The sequence below is a fragment of the Mauremys mutica genome, chromosome 2, assembly GCF_020497125.1.
Source record: "Mauremys mutica isolate MM-2020 ecotype Southern chromosome 2, ASM2049712v1, whole genome shotgun sequence".
Classification (NCBI taxonomy): domain Eukaryota; kingdom Metazoa; phylum Chordata; order Testudines; family Geoemydidae; genus Mauremys; species Mauremys mutica.
In genome coordinates, this window is record NC_059073.1 from 207,607,248 (window position 1) to 207,626,607 (window position 19,360).

General features: G+C 44.3%; 1 protein-coding gene across 1 annotated transcript in view; it reads right to left on the minus strand.

Moving 5' to 3' along the window:
* Positions 1-19,360, minus strand: part of ITGA9 (integrin subunit alpha 9) — a 293,310-nt gene that overhangs the window by 66,126 nt on the left and 207,824 nt on the right. The window contains exons 19-21 of the mRNA XM_045007714.1: positions 10,089-10,175; positions 8,980-9,059; positions 3,806-3,895 (exon numbers count right to left, since the gene is read on the minus strand). Of these exons, the coding sequence (XP_044863649.1) occupies positions 3,806-3,895; positions 8,980-9,059; positions 10,089-10,175 (257 nt within the window). The remainder of the gene's footprint in view (positions 1-3,805; positions 3,896-8,979; positions 9,060-10,088; positions 10,176-19,360) is intronic.

The window sequence follows — 19,360 nt, forward strand, 5'->3', positions numbered from 1 at the left end:
ACAAATACAACTTTAATGGATCCTGAACTGGGTCTTTTTTCTGCCATTCCCAGTCATAATGTGAAACATTTTTAACATCATATCTAAAATCTGTCCCTTCTTCCCCATGCCTACGACAACACTTCCTGTCCATGCCCTGGTCCTCTCACGTTGGGAACTGAAATTTTTCTTTCCAGACTCTCAGAGCTCTGAGAACATAAGAACATAAGAACGGCCATACTGGGTCAGACCAAAGGTCCATTCAGCCCAGTATCCTGTCTACCGACAGTGTCCAATGTCAGGTGCCCCACAGGGAGTGAACCTAACAGGTAATGATCAAGTGATCTTTCACCTGCCATCCATCTCCACCCTCTGACAAACAGAGGCTAGGGACATCATTCCTTACCCATCCCGGCTAATAGCCATTAATGGACTTGACCTCCATGAATTTATCCAGTTCTCTTTTAAACGCTGTTATAGTCCTAGCCTTCACAACCTCCTCAGGCAAGGAGTTCCACAAGTTGGCTGTGCACTGTGTGAAGAAGAACTTCCTTTTATTTGTTTTAAACCTGCTGCCCATTAATTTCATTTGGTGGCCCCTAGTTCTTGTATTATGGGAATAAGTAAATAACCTTTCCTTATCTACTTTCTCCACATCACTCATGACTTTATATACCTCTATCATATCCCCCTTTAGTCTCCTCTTTTCCAAGCTGAAAAGTCCTAGCCTCTTTAATCTCTCCTCATATGGGACCCGTTCCAAACCCCTAATCATTTTAGATGCCCTTCTCTGAACCTTTTCTAATGCCAGTATATCTTTTTTGAGATGAGGAGACCACATCTGTACGTGGTATTCAAGATGTGGGCGTACAAATGATTTATATAAGGGCAATAATATATTCTCTGTCTTATTCTCTATCCCCTTTTTAATGGTTCCTAACATCCTGTTTGCTTTTTTGACCGCCTTTACACACTGCATGGATGTCTTCAGAGAACTATCCACAATGACTCCAAGATCTTTTTCCTGATTCATTGTAGCTAAATTAGCCCCCATCATATTGTATGTATAGTTGGGGTTATTTTTTCCAATGTGCATTATTTTACATTTATCCACATTAAATTTCATTTGCCATTTTGTTGCCCAATCACTTAGGGCAGGTCTACACTAAGGGCGGGGGTCGAACTAGGGTATGCAAGTTCAGCTACGTGAATAGCGTAGCTGAACTCGAAGTACCCTAGTTCGAACTACTTACCCGTCCAGACGCCGCGGGATCGAAGTCCGCGGCTCCAAGGTCGACTCCGCCACCACCGTTTGCAGTGGTGGAGTACTGGAGTCGACCGGAGTGTGCGGGGAGTTCAAACTATCGCGTCTAGATTAGACACGATAGTTCGAACTCCGAGAAGTCGAACTCACCGCGTCGACCCGGCAGGTAAGTGTAGACTAGCCCTTAGTTTTGTGAGATCTTTTTGAAGTTCTTCACAGTCTGCTTTGGTCCTAACTATCTTGAGCAGGGCTGTCTTAAATTACACCGAGAGCCTTTTCTGCCCCTGGAACATCCCAGAATTAGGAGGGCATTTTGGGAGGATTAGCCCCATCTCCTCCCTGGGTTGTGAATTTTGTGCTGTGACTCTTAGTCCTGCGGGTAAAACAGTGTTGTGTTTTACACTGTGATGAGAGCTTGAGACTGACATTCAGGAGTCTTGGCTTCTATTCCTAGCTCTGCCACTGACTTGCTGTGTGACCATGGGCAAGTCACTACATCTTTCTTATGCCTCAGTCTCATGGTCTGCAAAATTGAGATTACAACCCCATAGTTGTCTTTTAAATGAGATATTATGAAGAGAAGGAAAGAAGCCCAAATTGCGTCAAACTTTTTGGAATGTTTAGAATCTTTGTTCACTAACAGGGAGAATACAGCAGTTCTAGAATAATAGATTAAACTTTTCTGTGCTTGAGAATCATCAGTTTCATCAAGGAGCAAGGGATTGACTGGATTAAAGTTTAAATGTAGGCTGATTTCCATGCAGACATATTTGACTCCATTATTTAAATACAAGGGTTTTTTTCAGTACTGCTAAGTGTTGTTTTTTCTGTATTTGGAAATTTTTGTACTTGTTAGTCATGGGCAAACCTTAACAAGTTCAGAGGATCAGGTCAAATAAACACACATCCGAACTACTGGGGGTCTGCAAAACCTGGGCCAGAAACGTGGTGAGAACAGGCTCTTTCTTAAAATTTCCAGCATGTCCTGCTTCCCATAGGGACAGAAATACTATGGGGACAGTCTTTCTTGTAGTATTTTGTCACAAAATCTGGGTTGGAGCCTGTAAGTGCAGACATGTTAAAAAATTAAAATGAATGAAAAAGATTATCCAGACTTTTTCACGCCTCAAAAGAAGTTGAGATTTATGTTGAGGTTTGATGGCATTCTTCTTTTGTCTGAGTAGGCTCACCCACATCTTCCACATGCATGACAACTCTGTGCGCTAATGGGAGTTATATGACTTTATTCCTGTGTAGTGTGACAGGAATACAAGCCTAAATGGTCAAACCCACATCCTCTGCTAACTCACACATTGAATTCAAATAAGCACAGGTATCTATTTTCTCAACTTGTAACAGTGGCTAAATATGTCTTTGTCCTTTACTAGTGGTATAGTAGTGCCATGGCCCTTAGCTCATCCTGCATGGATTCAGTCACCACAAAGGATCCATTCAGGAGGTTGTTACAAATGGTGGCTAGTACGGGGCTTGAAGTTCTGCAGACCTCTGATGCTCAGGATGTACTTCCCCAAGTGGGCAGTACATGTAAACCACATTAGCTCAACATACGTCATTATTCCTCGTTGGAGTCTGGATCACCTAATTCTGAGTCAGTTACTGCCTGGGTCACCTGCTGGGATTGAACCTGGAATCTCTGGATCTAAAAGGTTCAGCCTCAAATGGCAATGCTAAAGGACCAGGCCCATAAGTTTATAGCTCTTTATGAGGTCCAGCCAGTAGAGAGGGACATAAGAACAGCCATACTGGGTCAGACCAAAGGTCCATCAAGCACAGTATCCTGTCTTCTGACAGTGGCCAGTGCCAGGTGCCCCCGAGGAAATGAACAGAACAGGAAATCATCAAGTGATCCATCCCCTTTCGCCCACTCTGAGCTTCTGGCAAACAGAGGCTAGGGACACCATCCCTGCCCATCCTGGCTAATAGCCATTGATGGACCTATCCTCCATGAACTTATCTACAGAGACACAGTTGTCCAGTATATTACAAGTATTTCAGCCTCGATAGTGATGTGGATCTCTCTATTTTTATTCGAACTCCTTTCATACCAGGGAGAATGGGGGTTAAAATATAAACACAAGCTAGTTCTGACTATGAAATTAAACAGAAAGGCAAATAGTTAGATCTCACCATTATTCAGAGAATTCCAGAACATTTGACCCTAACCTTTGGCCTGTCAATTCTCAGCCATATCTTTAGACACATCCTCTGGAATGAGATTTGATTCATTTAGTCTTCCCCTTTCTCCCCACCCCACTCCCTTTTTTTTTAAAGGTCCATCACATTCACAGAATTACAGCAACTTAAATCAATGATTAAAATATCTAATATTACTGGCTGGGAGAGGATGGGGTCCAATAAATACATCCCAGATAATGAATGACGATGTCCTGTTTTCAAAGTCTGGGAAACAAGTCTAGAAGAAAACAGCTTTCTGGCCACATATAAACAAAGAGAAGAATGTAATTTTCCGTTGGATGAAATTCACATGTTCTTGTTAGGATTTTATTTGTATTTTTTGTCATTTGATAATTGGTCACTTACCCAGTGACAGATGAGACCACTTCATGCATCAGGGGCACAGACAGGGTGAGAGTGTTGTCATGTAGCGATTCAGAGTGTTCTAGGTTTCCACTGTGTCAGAAAGGAAAAATAAGCATGCTGTAAACCTACAGGCTTTGCACTGAATTACACGGGTGCAGTCAGCAGCTATTATCTCATATCGGCCTTTTACTCTGAACCTCTGTGTTTGAGTGATGGCTCATTACAGAGACTTTGAAAGATCAAGGGTTACATTTGTAAATTGTGCCCTGGAGGGGGCTTACACACAAAGCTTGTCTTCTGTAGATTGCCTGTGTGCATGTACTGTATGGGTAAGTCTACACTGCAGCTGGGAGCATGCTTCTCAGTGCAGGTATACAGCCTTGCGCTAGCTCTACATGCTAAAATAGTAGTGTAGCTGGTGTAGCACAGATGCCATCTTGGGCTAGCCACCCAAAGAGGGTCCAGGAGGGCTTGTATTCAGACAGCTGCCCGGCTACCCCGGCTACACTATTTTTAGTGCACTAGCATAAGTGCACTGGGAAGCACATCCCCAGCTGCTGTACAGACATACACTATAAGAGATACGCTGAAAAGGTTCCCATAAGATGAGACTCCATCTAAATTCACTTGACCTGGAAAACTACTGTAGTAAAATAATGGCAAGTCTCCATCTTACGATCCCCAAACATAATCAAAATAATTTACAATCAATTTAAAATCATTCTTTATCTGCCAGATTGTACCTCTCTTTTGAAGGAGATCTTAGAACAGTTCTGTGGTCCTACCGTTCTCAAATCAGTAAACGAGGTTGTGCACTGACTGAGGTGTGTACTCTAAAACAGCCCATATCACATTTAGTCACTTTTCAAAATGAAAGAGAGATAGGTTTTTATTAGGTGCTATTACATGGCCTGGCAAAAGTCCAAAATATGGAGCAAAAAAGATGAGTATTATACAACCTTGTCGATTTATTTCAATGGGATATATAGAGACGTATTGTTTTTCGAAATCTCTCTGACCTCCCAAATTTAGGGGATGTTGGATGTTGAGTAGAAATGTGACACCATCTTCACTTTTCGTCAAACATTTCAAAGCTAGTTCAGTAGATAGCCCTACTTCAGATTACCTCTTCTTGACATATGAAAATGACGGTCAAGAAGCTTCAGTCACAGGTTTTATCAATAAGAAATGTATCATCAACTATATTTCCTTGGGCTGTGAACTCATCAGCTCTCATAAGCTAAATGGAGTTGAGCAAAGCTGTGGATCTAAAAATCCTTGATTTCTGAGAAAGTTTGAATCTGAATCCAAATTTTGTGGCCATATCACTAACTCCAAGATGGGCCAAACCAAAGCCTCTGAGCCTCTAAATGCCTCCAAAACTGTTTCCTCTCACACAGGTTTGAAGATGACTCCAAATCAGTACCACTGACTTCCTGTCATGCCGTGACAAATATGTCATTTACTGAAATTTCAAGTGGTGTGGATGAGCATCTGAAAATGGACAAAGTTGCCATAAAGGGTACTTTTAGAACAGCTCAGATCTAGATCCAAATTTTGAGACTCTGGCCTGTTTCCACAGTTTGTGAATAGCACTTTTCCCTCTAAGTAAGAAAAAAGCCAATGCTCCTGATAGCAGGGAACACTATGCTGCTGTCTTTTGAATGACACAAACACTAAGGTCTTTCTGCTTACTTCAGGTCACTGAAGGTCCCATGGTACATTTCCCATGAGTAAAGGCCTCAAATGTGGCCATTTTCCAACATCAATCATTGCTTTCCTAAATTCCCCATTGCTTTAAACCGACACATTATTCTTCATGTCCTATCCCCAGTGTGGAATGTTGCTCGTGCCATCAAAAAATAGCTGTGACATTCCACTCAAGAGGTGGGTAAAATGATGGCTATATGTATACAGTTTATGATTCTGTAGTATGCTTTAAAGCTTGAAGGTGGTGCTGTATTAAATCAATACTAGTATATAAAATGATCCTCTTCACAAACGATGCCTGCATATTTAAAGTATTATATTATGCCTTTGTGGAGAATGCTGTATTCTGAGCAAACCCATGCAGGTCAAAATTGCAAAGATACTTAATCTGATGGTGAGCCTGAATGCCACCAAAAGATGGAAAAATAATCCTGTTCTACCTTTTTAACGTATTATTTCAGATTTCAGCAGCATAACCTAAGGGACCGGTTTTGGCTTTCTGCTGTCAAGGTACTAGATTTATTCACAAACCTTAACATTTAACCAAACAAACCCCTCTTATTTGGGGGCAGTGTTATTGAGGCTATAACAGGCAGCCTTGGGACTCCCTGTATAAAGTGCTAAGCTGGCTTTGCAGGCGGCTACGTTTGTTCAATAGGACTGTGAAAAAACAGGCTGCTGATGGCATACAGCAGAGTCTTCTGTGATTGGCTCCTTTGATGTGACTGCCAATAAACAAAAGCATGCGGCAGAAGTGCATTCCAAATACCCTACCCCATCCAACAAACATTTTACAGTAGCCTTTCCTTTTGCATGGGTTTTAAGTCTCCAAAACAGTGTTATTTTGTAGCACGTCACAAATACCAAGGGAGATGCAGTGCCTGCTAGTGGAACTAGTCATCTGTGAGTGAGTGGAATTCAAAGGGGTACACGTGTGAGTAGCCCTCTGAAAAAGGAAGAACATTTCTGTCAGCAAAGGGTATGACAGGAAACTAAGGCTAGCGACCCATGTTGCTTCCCCAAAAAGTGCATGTTTTTGTACAATAAATATTAGTCTATCCAACTGTTAGGCTGTTCCAGACTATGCTGCCCAGCTTGCAGCTGCAACAAGCCCGTTGGGGGCCCCCTACTAGCAGTGACAGGTTTGACTTCTACACAGATATGTACTTCCTACACTTTCAGCACGGTGGGAAGGAAGAACTGTTCTGTGCTAAGACGGTGCTACAGTGCTGGCTTGAGGAGCCTGTGAATACGGATGTCCCTCTTCATCTCAGCCTGACTAGGGCACATCACAGGTTTCCCCTCTTATTTTCTTTACTCATTGGCTTTTCTATAGCTCTCACTATTGTAGCATATAAGTGCCTAAAAAACACTCCCTGTGAGGCAGAAAAGTAGCCGGGGGAAGGATAGCTCAGTGGTTTGAGCACTGGCCTGCTAAACCAGGGTTGTGAGTTCAATCCTTGAGGGGACCATTTAGGGACCTGGGGCAAAAATCTGTCTGGGGATTGATCCAGCTTTGAGCAGGGAGTTGTACTAGATGACCTTCTGAGGTCCCTTCCAACCCTGATATTCTATGATTATTATCCTCTTTTTCTAGATGGGGACCTAGGACTTGCTGGTTAAGTTAATTAACTTCTCCATCACATATATAAAGTGAGAGAAACAGGATATGAACCCAGACCTCCCAAGATTCAATCCAAGTCCTTAGTCACAAGACTCCTTTCTGTCCTCCTCCTTGATATAAAAAACCTCTTTTTAATTACCCTGATTCTCTATACTATCTACGTGCATGCACATACAAGTTCTTGATGCACTATAGATTTCTCACACCCCAGGGGGACCGACAACCCCTTACAACTACACCAAAACCTATGCTTTGTAGCGGAGGAGGACAAGGGTTTCCTTGAGCCAGCCCTGCATATTCCCCCTTTCACAAACACAAAGTGAAAACTAACTTGGAGAACATGTTAAGCTCCTTATATGTTGTACAGCAATGTGAAGTATAAAATGCATGATTTAATGGGAGGCTCTTCATAGGTTATGTTAGGTTCCTCGTAAAATAAGGGTAGGTACCAAGGAAAATTTACTAAAGTATATTGAGAGATGGATCTGACCCAAGGGAACAAGTTATATGTATATTCCTCTTCATTATGTCTTATAAGTTCTGGAAAACACAGACTGGGTGGAATTAAAGCAGCCTCCATGGAACTAAGCACATGCAACAACTATGATTTACACATAAGATTGCTATAGGGTGGATGAACTGCTCTTCACGGATAATAAAATTTCTCTAATGTATTAGACACAAAGTCTTGACCCTCTGATGTGGAGGGCTCTCTTACAGTATTTCATAGCAGCAGCACATGCTACAGGATCTTGTTCCACACACCTGTCATTTTGAGGGGATTACTCTTTATGAGAACAAAGTCACTGAGCAACTGCTAGTGTTCATCTCTCATCTCCAACAGTTTTGGGGGGGGCGGTCATCATGAAAGTGGGGATGGGGGGATTAAGACTGATTATGTTCATCTTGACATGGAAGGATCCAAAATGGGCCTCTTCATGCATCTGCAGTCACACCCAACAGCACAGAAAGTGAAAGCCCCAGCTAACCACATTTCAGCAGTGGCAGCATTAGGAGCACAGGGTAATAAAGCCACACTATCATCAATTGCTATATGAATCGCAGTTATATTTTGTTTCTTTATGATAGATCATCCTAGAGAGGAGACAGGGCATGTTATGGTTTTCACTGATTCTAAGATCAAATCCCTATGGACACATTTCTAACAATTCTGTATTCAAAGTGACATTCAGCCTAACTCACTTCATAACAAGTTTCACAATGTTCTGTGAGCAGAACACTGCTCAGCTGTCTCATACATCCAGTCACACCACACAAAAGATCAGAAGGAGAAAAAAATGTGTGCTCAACTTTTCAACAGGTTAGCGAAGAACCCTGGCCATCTATCATCTAATGAAGGCAGATTGCTTTTTGACTTGGGTCCAATCACTTATTTCACTCAAGCACTGGAACAAATGCCCAGATGCAGCTGAGTTGCACTTGGTGCAAGACTCAAAGGGATGAGTGATGAAAGGTGGATTCATGCCACATTGTGATCCCCTGAGCCTGGAGTAAGCTGTGGGCTGGTTTGCCCTCCAATACAATTTAGAGCACACTAAGAGCGGCTCTAATTTGCGCCCATCTGGCAGCAAGAGTGCAAAGACAATCCTAACACACCTCTTTGTATCAGACTGAACCACTTACCCAGGATACTTGGCATGCTGGTTAAGCTGGCTTTATGGTCCCTTTATGCCACCAGAAAATATTAATTTAGTCTGAATAATTAAATTTCAGTTATTTATTATACATCATGCAACATGTGTATTTCATAGCATATATTTCATATGGCCAAGAGTCTGCACATTCCACCAAGAAATATGGCCAGATGAGGGACCCTTACCTTTGGGCCGTGACAAGGAATGTAAGAAACTCCTCTTCCCCGGACAAGTGGCTTGTATCAAAGATCACACTGAACTCATACTATGAAAAGAAAAAGTAGCATGTAGTGAGTATTATAGATTGCTTTCCCTAGTCTAGAATTTCATGTCCATCCCCCCCTCCACTTGAGCTACATACTGTATCTATCCATGCAGCAGGGCCGCCCAGAGGATTCAGGGGGCCTGGGGCAAAGCAATTTCAGGGGCCCCTTCCATAAAAAAAAGTTGCAAAACTATAGAATACTATATTCTCATGGGGGCCCCTGTGGGGCCCAGGGCCTGGGGCAAATTGCCCCCCGCTCTGGGCGGCCCTGCCATGCAGAAATAGTCTATTTTTATATATTTAATATTAGTTGCCATACATTTGTCAGTGTGTAAAGAAGGCCCTAACTTATTAGGGCATTAGCCAATAGTCATAGGGTCAGCTGTTCCCCAGATGAGACAGCTTTCACCATTCTGTCTACTCCGTGAGCAATAAAACTGTAAGCTAACTTTTGACTGCAATCTTTTTTTTGTTGGTGATGTCAGAGCAGAAAGAACACAACTGGATTTTCAGATCCCAGTTTGTCTTCTGACCCACTGGCTAATTGAGCAAAATTCTATTTAACTGTCACTGAGAGACAATATGGAAATTCATGATGTCATTTTTGTAGGCACTGATCTAAACATAGCTGCACTTAAATGTACTCTTCATAGCATGAGAAGACACAAAATAAAAACAAAGCCATGCAATAAAAACAGACTGGGTGGAGAGCCCTCTTCTAACTTTCTGCTGAGGAAGCATTATACAATCATTTTCTGGCAGCTGCAAAGCACCAGTTAACTTCCATTAGTATTGCACGCATGTTACAATGGGCACAGCACTGCTGCTGACTTTGTTCAGTGGGAACAAAGAGCCCAACCTTACAGCAATTACGAAAGGCAGCCACAGCATCCCTGTGGGAGAGCTGTGAAAACTCAGTAGTGTCACAGAGCCATAATGCCTTTCCCCGGCAGGTCTACTCCTGCCTCTTCCCTTGGCACAAAGGGGTTCATGAGCTACCCTTACAGTGAAAGTCAGTCAGCACATTACCTTGGACTTCGATCTCATGAAAGGAAATCCCACGCTGCACTTGAGGAAGTCTGACTCCAGCAGCTCACAAGCAATGCCCAGCTCTTCCTGAAGGAAGGGGGGGAAAAAAAACAACATGCGGATGAAAGGGTGGTGCTGGAAAGAGGTGACAGATTACAAGGAACAATCCTGATGAAAAGGGAACATTCCCACAGGGAATGTGGGACCTTTGCCACCCCTAGCTGCACAGTTCCCAGAAGGTTAACAGTCAAGTCAAAAGGAAATATACAGCACTGCACGTCATAACAGTGTCTGTGAACCTCAGATATTGTTAGTAAGTGCAAGAAAAAAATAACAATCTCACAATTCCTTGTGAAGAAAGACAAAGGGGAAACTCCATATTCCAGAGAAGGAAACATATTAGAGTCAGGGGACTATCAGCAGCCAAAAATGTTCAGATTGTCTGGCCTTCAAACCTTGCCAACCTCATCATCAGAAGCAAGCTCCCCACAGACCAACTCTAAGCGGGCACCAGACTCTGCCAGAACTCAAATGCAAAACCTGCAGACATATTGCCAATGCTCTTCTGATCAACACCCCCCCACCACACACACACACCATGTGCCTATCACACATGCCTATCACAACATGTGGTGTACTTCAACTAATGCATCAAATGCCCCAACAACAACTATGTGGGTAAAACCAGGCATGCACTATGCTCGCAAATGAACTCACATAGAAAACTGATAAAAGAAACGCACCACATCACCTGTGGGAGAACACTTTTCAAAAAGCGATCACTCTATATCTGACCTCTCAGTCCTCATCCTCAAAGGAAACCTGCACAACTCCTTCAAAAGATGAGCCTGGGAACTCTGCTGGACATTAAAAACCATGGACTTAACGGAGTCCCTAGTTTTATGACTCATTAGTATTACAACAATTTATACCTACACCCTACTGCCTACTGCCTTCCTTTGTCTTAGGACTGCAAAAATGTTAATTGCCCGCTTTATTTTAAGTGCTCTCCTACAGCATACGTGAACCCCTTATGCTTAACAATCTGTCCCACCTGGCATTTAGCTGTCACACTCTGGTTATCTTCCCAAAACCTGAGGAAGAGCTCTGTGAAGCTCAAAAGACAGCCCCTTCCACCAACAGAAGTTGGCCCAATAAAATATATTCTCTTTAGTGATCAGACAGAACTACAGGAAAATTACAGAAGTGCATTCTCTCCACAGTACTAATGAAAAACAGGGTATAGCTTGAATCTACACAATCATTCAGGTGAAAAGGGTGGAGGGAGCCCTATAATGGCCAAATGCTGATCCCACTAAAATCAATGGACTTTTTATTCTTGACTTTATTAGGACCAGAATTCGGCCCTACGACAGCTCCATCCTCTAGATTTCAGAGTGCAGTTTTGTATCCAGTCACTGTCTCTCTACCTAGCCCCTGCTCCCCCAAACCACTTACCTTTAAGTAACTCCTCATTTAAAGTCGTCCCGCTTAACGTTGTTTCATTGTTGATCAATTAGGGAACATGCTCATTTAAAGTTGTGCAATGCTCCACTCTTACGTTGTTTGGCTGCCTGCTTTCTCCACAGCTGGCAGCCTCCCTCTGTCGTGTCCCCCCGCCCCTCCCCGCCCAGCGCCTCCTGCCCACCGGCAGACCCCGCGGATCAGCACCTTCACCCTCCTCCCCCTGCCTCCTGCCCACAGCAATCAGCTGGCTTGCGGTGTTTTAGAGGCAGGAAGGAGGGGGGAGGAGCGAGGACTCGGTGGGCAGGCTCCCCCTCCCTCTCCTGCCTCCCGAACGCCGCAAGCCAGCTGATTGCCCCGGGCAGGAGAGAGAGGAGAGGAGCGAGGACTCGGCGTGCCTCTCCGCTCCCTCCCCTGCCTCCCGAATGTGGCAATCAGCTGGCTTGTGGCATTTAAAAGGGGGGGGAGCCAGGACGCAGCATGCGAAGTAAAGAGGGAGGAGGTGGGGGGAGAAGAAGCAGGTCAAGGGTGGGGGCTTGGGGGAAGGGGTGGAGTGGGCAGGCTGAGGTTGAGCCCCCTGCCCCTGGTGCTTGAAGAGTAGGGGAAGCTGCCCTGGAATCTAACCCTCCTCCCCACCCCCATTTACATTAATTCTTATAGAGCAATCAGATTGGCTTAACATGGTTTCACTTAAAGTCGCATTTTTCAGGAACGTAACTACAACGTTAAGTGAGGAGTTACTCTAGTCCGACTGATTTCAGTTGACACAGCTTAAGCACATGTTTAAGGGTTTTGCTGGATTGGTGCTAGGGCCCAATTCAGAAACCATCTCTATTCAGAAAGGGTACAAAAGCCAATAGGTCTTAAGCATATGCTTAAAGTTAGCATAAGCGTTGTCCTGAAGAAGGATGCACTTAAGCATGGGCCTTAAATTGTAAGTTCCTCTGAGAAGGGATCACGTCTTGAGCGGAGTACATGATCAGTGCTCAAGAATCATCGTCGTCGTCACTATCAATCTTACACCATACAGACTGTTAATTCTTCAGCTGTTTCTTGTGATAAATGAAGGTCAGATCATCATCTCTGGTATCACAGATACAGCAAAATATGCCAATACAAAATAATACCCAAACAGGCAAAAATATTATCTTTCTTGTCTAGATGACTCAGAAATTCACCATCACTGATTTCACACAAAAGGAAACACTGGAATACTTCTGAGATGTCTTAATGTCACTGGAATTACTCCAGTATTACATCAGTGAAATTTACATCAGAACTGTGCCCTCATGGTTATTTTTTTAACTGATTGTTTTACCTGTAATTCTTAAGATGTATCTATTCCCATGAATGCTATGTAGCACACTGGATGAACTATTAGGCTGACCAGATAGCAAGTGTCAAAAATCAGGACAGGAGGTGGGGGATAATAGGTGCCTATGTGAGAAAAAGACCCCAAAATCAGGACTGTCCCTATAAAATCGGGACATCTGGTCACCCTATGAACTATCTACCTTACATTGTGCAAAGGCAGCACGCTCACAAGCAGAGGCAAATTAGGGGTTTGTGGGGCCCTGGGCCACAGCCCTCTTCCGGGAAGCGGGGTCTGGGGCTTCCCCTGCTCCACAGCAGGGGCACTGAGTGGGCGGAGTAGGGCAAGCCCCTGCGCCCCAATCCCACTCCCCAACAGGAGCACCGAGCAGGCAGAATGGGTCAGGGTGTGGGGATGCCCATTTTTTCAGGGCCCCCCAATTGACCAGAGCCCCGTTGACCCAGTGGCTAATCCACCACTGCTCAGATGCTGTGTCAAATTTAACTATTTATTACCAGAAGACTTACAGCACAGGTTGTTTTAGTGAAGCATTCCTTCCATTCATCAACATTTGGAGGCTGGGAAGTTGTGTGAATAATCTGAAGTTTATGTTAGTGATCAAAAGAATGCAAGCAAAAAAAGCCAAACAAACAGCTGAATAACCAAGAGAAGATTTCGGACATTTCAGCTGGGAAAATTTTTATTTCTGTGTTGTTGGAACTTCTCTTGCTATCTAACTGTATTAACATATGAACTCCCTTAATCTGCTAGCCTCCAGTGGCTAAAGGAAGACTTTTATTTACATAGCTGTCTGTTGGTGACAGTGCACAGAGAGACCCAAGAGGCTGTCTTTTCTCCTCAAATATTACTTCAGAGGCGTTATCACTAGAGACCTCAAAAACAAGATAACCAAGAGGACTCCATGATCTGATAATGGCAAAAATCCAGTCACCTCTTTGCCTTTCGGCCGCTGCCTATTCTTCCAGGCCTTTTATTTATTGACAACTAGGGTCCAGATCCCAGTTGTTTAGAGTAGCCTGTTAAGGAAATGATGAATTATGTTGCACTGGCAAATTTTTGTTTTGTTTAAAACTCTTTCAGTAAATGCTGCATATTTGATTTGGAAGACACCTTAACTTAATCAGCACACCACTCTATTTAATATTGCACATAAAAACACTACATTAAAAGAACATGATTTAGGTCACAAAGTAATGCACTCAGAAGTTAGAAAATGCCAGAATGATGGTTGTCTGTGCAACCTTCATTCAGCTCCCTTGTGTGCATGCATTAAGGCATAGTCTTTAATTACATGATCACATACTATTTTTCCACAGGACCTCTGCCTAATTCAGTGCACAGGACGGATGGTGCTCACTTCACGAGCAGCTGTTCAACATTTTGTTTTCTCATCATTCTTCAGTGTGAGCAGGGCCGGCTCCAGACCCCAGCGCGCCAAGTGCATGCTTGGGGCGGCATTTTGCCGGAAGGGCGGCAGGCGGCTCCGGCGGACCTCCCGCAGGCATGACTGCGGAGGGGCCGCTGGTCCCGCGGCTTCAGTGGAGGATCCGCAGGCGTGCCTGCGGGAGGTCCACCAGAGCCGCGGGACCAGCGGACCCTCCGCAGGCACGTCTGCAAGAGGTCTCCCAGAGCCGCAGGACCAGCGACCGGCAGAGCGCCCTGCACGGCGCGCCGCCCTGCTTGGGGTGGCTGAATTCCTAGAGCCGCCCCGAGTGTGTGGCCCCAGGCCTTTTTTACTGCTCACTATTCAAATCCTGCTGTGAAGATGGAATTATTAATTTCCTCATGGGCTTTTCTATGGTCTTCCTTACTACTGTGTCTGAGTGCTTCAAAAAACATTAATTTATCTTCTTAACACCCTTGGCAGGTGAAGGAATGGCATTATCCCCATATTACAGATGAGTAACTGAGGCACACAGTGATTAAGATCAAGCTTCCACTAATTTTGGGTCCCCCATTCGAGATGACTAGGACCTGGTTTTTCAGAGTACTTAGCCTTATATAGCACTTTATATTCAAAGCATGGCTCCACTGCCTTCAGTTGCAGGTGTGGGTGCTCTGCACTTTTGTAAATCAGACTCCAGGGTATCAAGTTGGGCACCCAGAAAATGAGCAACACACAGTTAGTGACCACCTGTGAAACGCTGGGTTTAAGTGACTTGCCCAGTAGCACCTAGGAGTTCTCTGGCAGAGGCAAAGATAGAATCCATTTATCCAGGGCAGCATTCCACTGCCTGAATCATGTGACTGTTTCTTTTCCTGCTGTCCCCTGCTTCATTCACTATACCCCTTCCAACTTCGGCAACAAACACGGCAACAATCCTACAGACAACAGCTTTTGTCACTACTCAACCCTGATTAACTCCCACAATTCCCACCTCCAGACCCAATCTTTTGAAGCTACACTCTGAGGAAAGAACATTTATCTGCTAGTCTCCTGTTACATGAGAACAAGATAAAAGGCCCAGGCTGTATAAAGGGAAAAAATGATTTTTGGTTGTTATTCTATTGCTATGAACTTATCACCACAGGAAAAAGCCTTTGGTGAGGTTTGAAGGACTGATCACCTCCCAGAGCCCTTGTAGGAGGTGATCTCCAGTAAGTTTATTAGCGTGCATGTAGGTTCTTATTTTTAATGTTTTCACCTTAAGAATAAATGTGTTTGCTTAGAAAGAGCTGTGTGGTAACTTAACTGTGGACAATTTTACTGTTTATAGACTCTGGAAAGAAAAATGCAGACACTGCTGCTTGCTAGGAATAACACCGTATAGGCAGGGAACTGTGCAGCCTCTCTCACATTCAGGAGGGAGAGAGGCGCAGGTCCCAAGAGAGGTGAGGACTAAGAAGCCAGAAGCTTAAAGGGAGATCCCTGGCATGACCACGGAGAGGGAATACAGGCACATTTTCCCTGAACTTTCACAGTGACTATACCCTAGCTTCCATGCAGAGGGGTAGGGTGATGAGGTAAAAGCTCCTTTTCCCACTCCTATAGAGGCACAGACTAGCCTTTACTGCTCCTAACAACTCACGATCAGTACCAGAGGAGCCTAAGTAGGTTAGAGTGCAACAGTTAGTTGCTATAAACTACCCTACCAAATACAACGTACACATATGCAGTTTGTTGGGTTTATAGAGAATTTCAGTATGGAAACAGCTCGTTTTAACTATAGCTGAATTATACAGGAAAAGGAGGTGTCAGCTTGTGGAATTATTACCTGCCATGCCACACTAGAGGTTTGGGAGGAAGTAATGGAAGAACATTAGAGCAATATTGTTTTGCTGACTACACTCAAGTCATCATCCAGGGATACAGACAGAACAATTCCGATTTTGTTCTTTCCCAGTCAAAGTGAACCATAACTGAACTGCAGTAGAACAGCAGGGTTTTCAGGCAATATAAAGTAGGTTAGCATTAAGAGAACTGCTGTCCAGCATTACAGCAGGTCACACCAAATCAGCCCCTCACCGCACAGATTTTGGCACTTGGAAAGTATGTCTTCCCCTTTATAGTATTTAATGGACATGCTCTGGTGATATGAAGTTGGAGCAGTGCCATGTGAATCACTGTGCTGATATATATTAGGTAGATATTGGAGGACATCATTACTAGAACAAACCCTGCACAAAGAGCTCCAATTTGCTCTCCCTCCTCTGAAATATACATCAGTTATAAAATTATCTTTTCTCTCTCTCTTCTTCTCTACACCCATTATAGGGATAATTTTCAATTTAGTTTACACACAAAACTTAGATCGTGGCAGGGGAAAGGGAGGACAACTAAAGGAAAGAAATGAAGGTAAAATCTGTAGGAGATGAAAGAGTGGCAATCTGGACCTACATGAAGGACAGTGCCATGTTAGGCTTAGTCAGAAGACAAGAGGGGAAATTTTATCCCAGCAAGGCTCGGATAAAAGGGTCTGCACTAAACACTTGTTGAAGAAAAGCAATGGTGTTGACTGCCTTGCACACCTCATCTGATATTGCCCTAAGGTGAAAGATGTTTTGATGCAGACCAAAGTCATTCTTAAGGAGAACACTGGACACAACCGTTGTCCATCATCATCCTTGTCATACACCCACATGTCCTACTGACGGACCACTGTTTTGAGCTGTGTTCATGTTTAAGAACATCAGCTGTAATGCACTCGGTAGAAGGTGGAAATATGACACTCTTTGCTTGATTTCTGATTGATGCAGCACCATATGGGAAGTTCATACAGTGGGCAATATTATACATGTGTAGGAATTAGAATTACTCATATGACACTGTGGTGTAGTCTGCACTCAGAAATATAGCCAAGCTATCCTCCGCTTCCATTTGTGCCCTGCTGGCTCTCTCCTTTTCAAAGAGAGCAGCTACTAGCAGACACACACCTTTTAGATTTTTCAGGAAGCCGAACATGGGCAATACATGGGTTTTAGGTTCTGGTGTAGTGAGGTGCTAGATAGGGCTCTTAGGGACTCCTTGTTAATATTACACCACCGAATCGAAGGGAGAGTTTGGCTCATTTCCTCACCTCTGATGAAATTCACCACCTCCCTGGATACTAGTAAATCACCCCAGGCAGGGATGACTTAACCCTCTTAAAAGTTCTTCTGATGAGCAAATATTTTATCTTTTGAATTGATCAAACTGTATCATTCAGAAGGTATTTTGAAAAAGATCCCCTGGGAGGGAGATGCCCAAATATCTCTATGAAGTTTTTATTCTACTGACTCACACATACAGATACACAGCCTTCAAATTACACAAGCTGAGGACTGTAATGTACTAGTAATATGTTTATTTTTCAGGAACAAAATACAAACATTTCTAAAAAGTGCACTTAACAAAAGTTTGTTTGTCCCCTGGTGCTGTCTCCTCCTTTGATTATGGTTAAGTAAAACATTTTTGTTTAGATGGGGAAAAAAAACAAATTAATAGAGTCGCAGTCTCTCTCTCCCACAGACACACACACCCCTTGGCACAGAGGGAAAAAATTTGTGGAACCCCCTTGACCAAATATGGCAGAACCTCATGGCTTGGGTGATGTTTAGAGGTTGTTTAACTTGTTAGGCTTTATGATAATGCTCCACACCTTCCAAAATGTACAAAAGGACAGCGACTGAAGTAACATGTCAAATGGTCTGGCACACACTACCAGAATGTACAGTTTTGTTGCTTTGTTGGTCATGTGGCATCTATTGTTTGAGCGTACCAGTAAAACAATCTGAATATAATTCACAGACATGTGTGCTTGATTTTTTTTTAAATCAACAATACCCCTCCTGTGTACACAACACAACAGCACCATACTTCTGCATGCAAACCAGAAAGTAAGACTGGGCAGAAACAACAGTGAACTTGTTTAGTCCACTTTTATTGTCCCAACTGGTGAAAAGCAGTTGATGTTTTAATATTCTTTCAGTTGTAACAAGCTAGGCCCTGATCCTGCAACCTTTAACACATGGGCCACTGGCTGTGCCCATATCCCTACCAAAGACATTGCCGCTTAGAACGGACACTGTAGTCCAGGGGTGGACAAACTACAGCCTGGGGGCACATCTGGCCTTTCAGATGCTTTAACCCAGCCCTTGAGCTCTGACCAGGAAGTTGGGTCCAGGGCTTGCCCCACTCCCACGCTCCAGCTGGGGAGCAGGGTCAGGGGCTTGCCTCGCTCCACGCGGCTCTCAGAAGCAGTGGCACGACCACCCTCTGTCTCCTATACATAGGTAAAGCCAAGGGGCTCCGCACACTGCCCCCCACCCCAAGTGCCACCCCCGCAGCTCCCATTAGCCAGGAACCACGGTCAATGGGAGCTGCAAGGGCAGTGCCTGCAGATGGGGCATGGCATAGAGCCGCCTGGCCGCGCCTCCGCGTAGGAGCTGGAGAAGGGACATGCCGCTGCTTCCCAGAGCTTCTTGAGGTAACCGTCGCCTGGAACCTGCACCCTGACCCCCTTCCACACCCCAACCCCCTGCCCCAGCCCCGATCCTCCTCCCACCCTCCAAATCCCTCGGTCCCAGCCTGGAACACCCTCCTGCTGCCCCAACCCCTCATCCCCAGCCCCACCCCAGAGCCCGTACCTCCAGCTGGAGCCCTCCGCCTCCCCACCCCAACCCCCAATTTTGTGAGCATTCATGGCCTGCCATACAATTTCCATACCCAGATGTGGCCCTCGAGCCAAAAAATTCCCCCCGCCACTGCAGTCCATCCACCTTGTGGGATTGGGTCCCTAAAGCACTATTTATAAAACAAACACAAGGTAAGGAAATGAACAACTATAATCTTCTTTCTGAAGTTTTGTTTCTGAGAAGTCACTTTAAGGTCCTGATCCTGCAATCACTTAGGGCTCGTCTGCTCTAGAGGGGTGTAAATTCTAGTGCACACTAGTGTTTTGCTCACGAACTGGCCCAACTAGACCCTTCACACAAAAGTTCCTTAATGTGCACTGATGTAGACCTCTATTAAACAGTACTATACAGGGAACTTCTA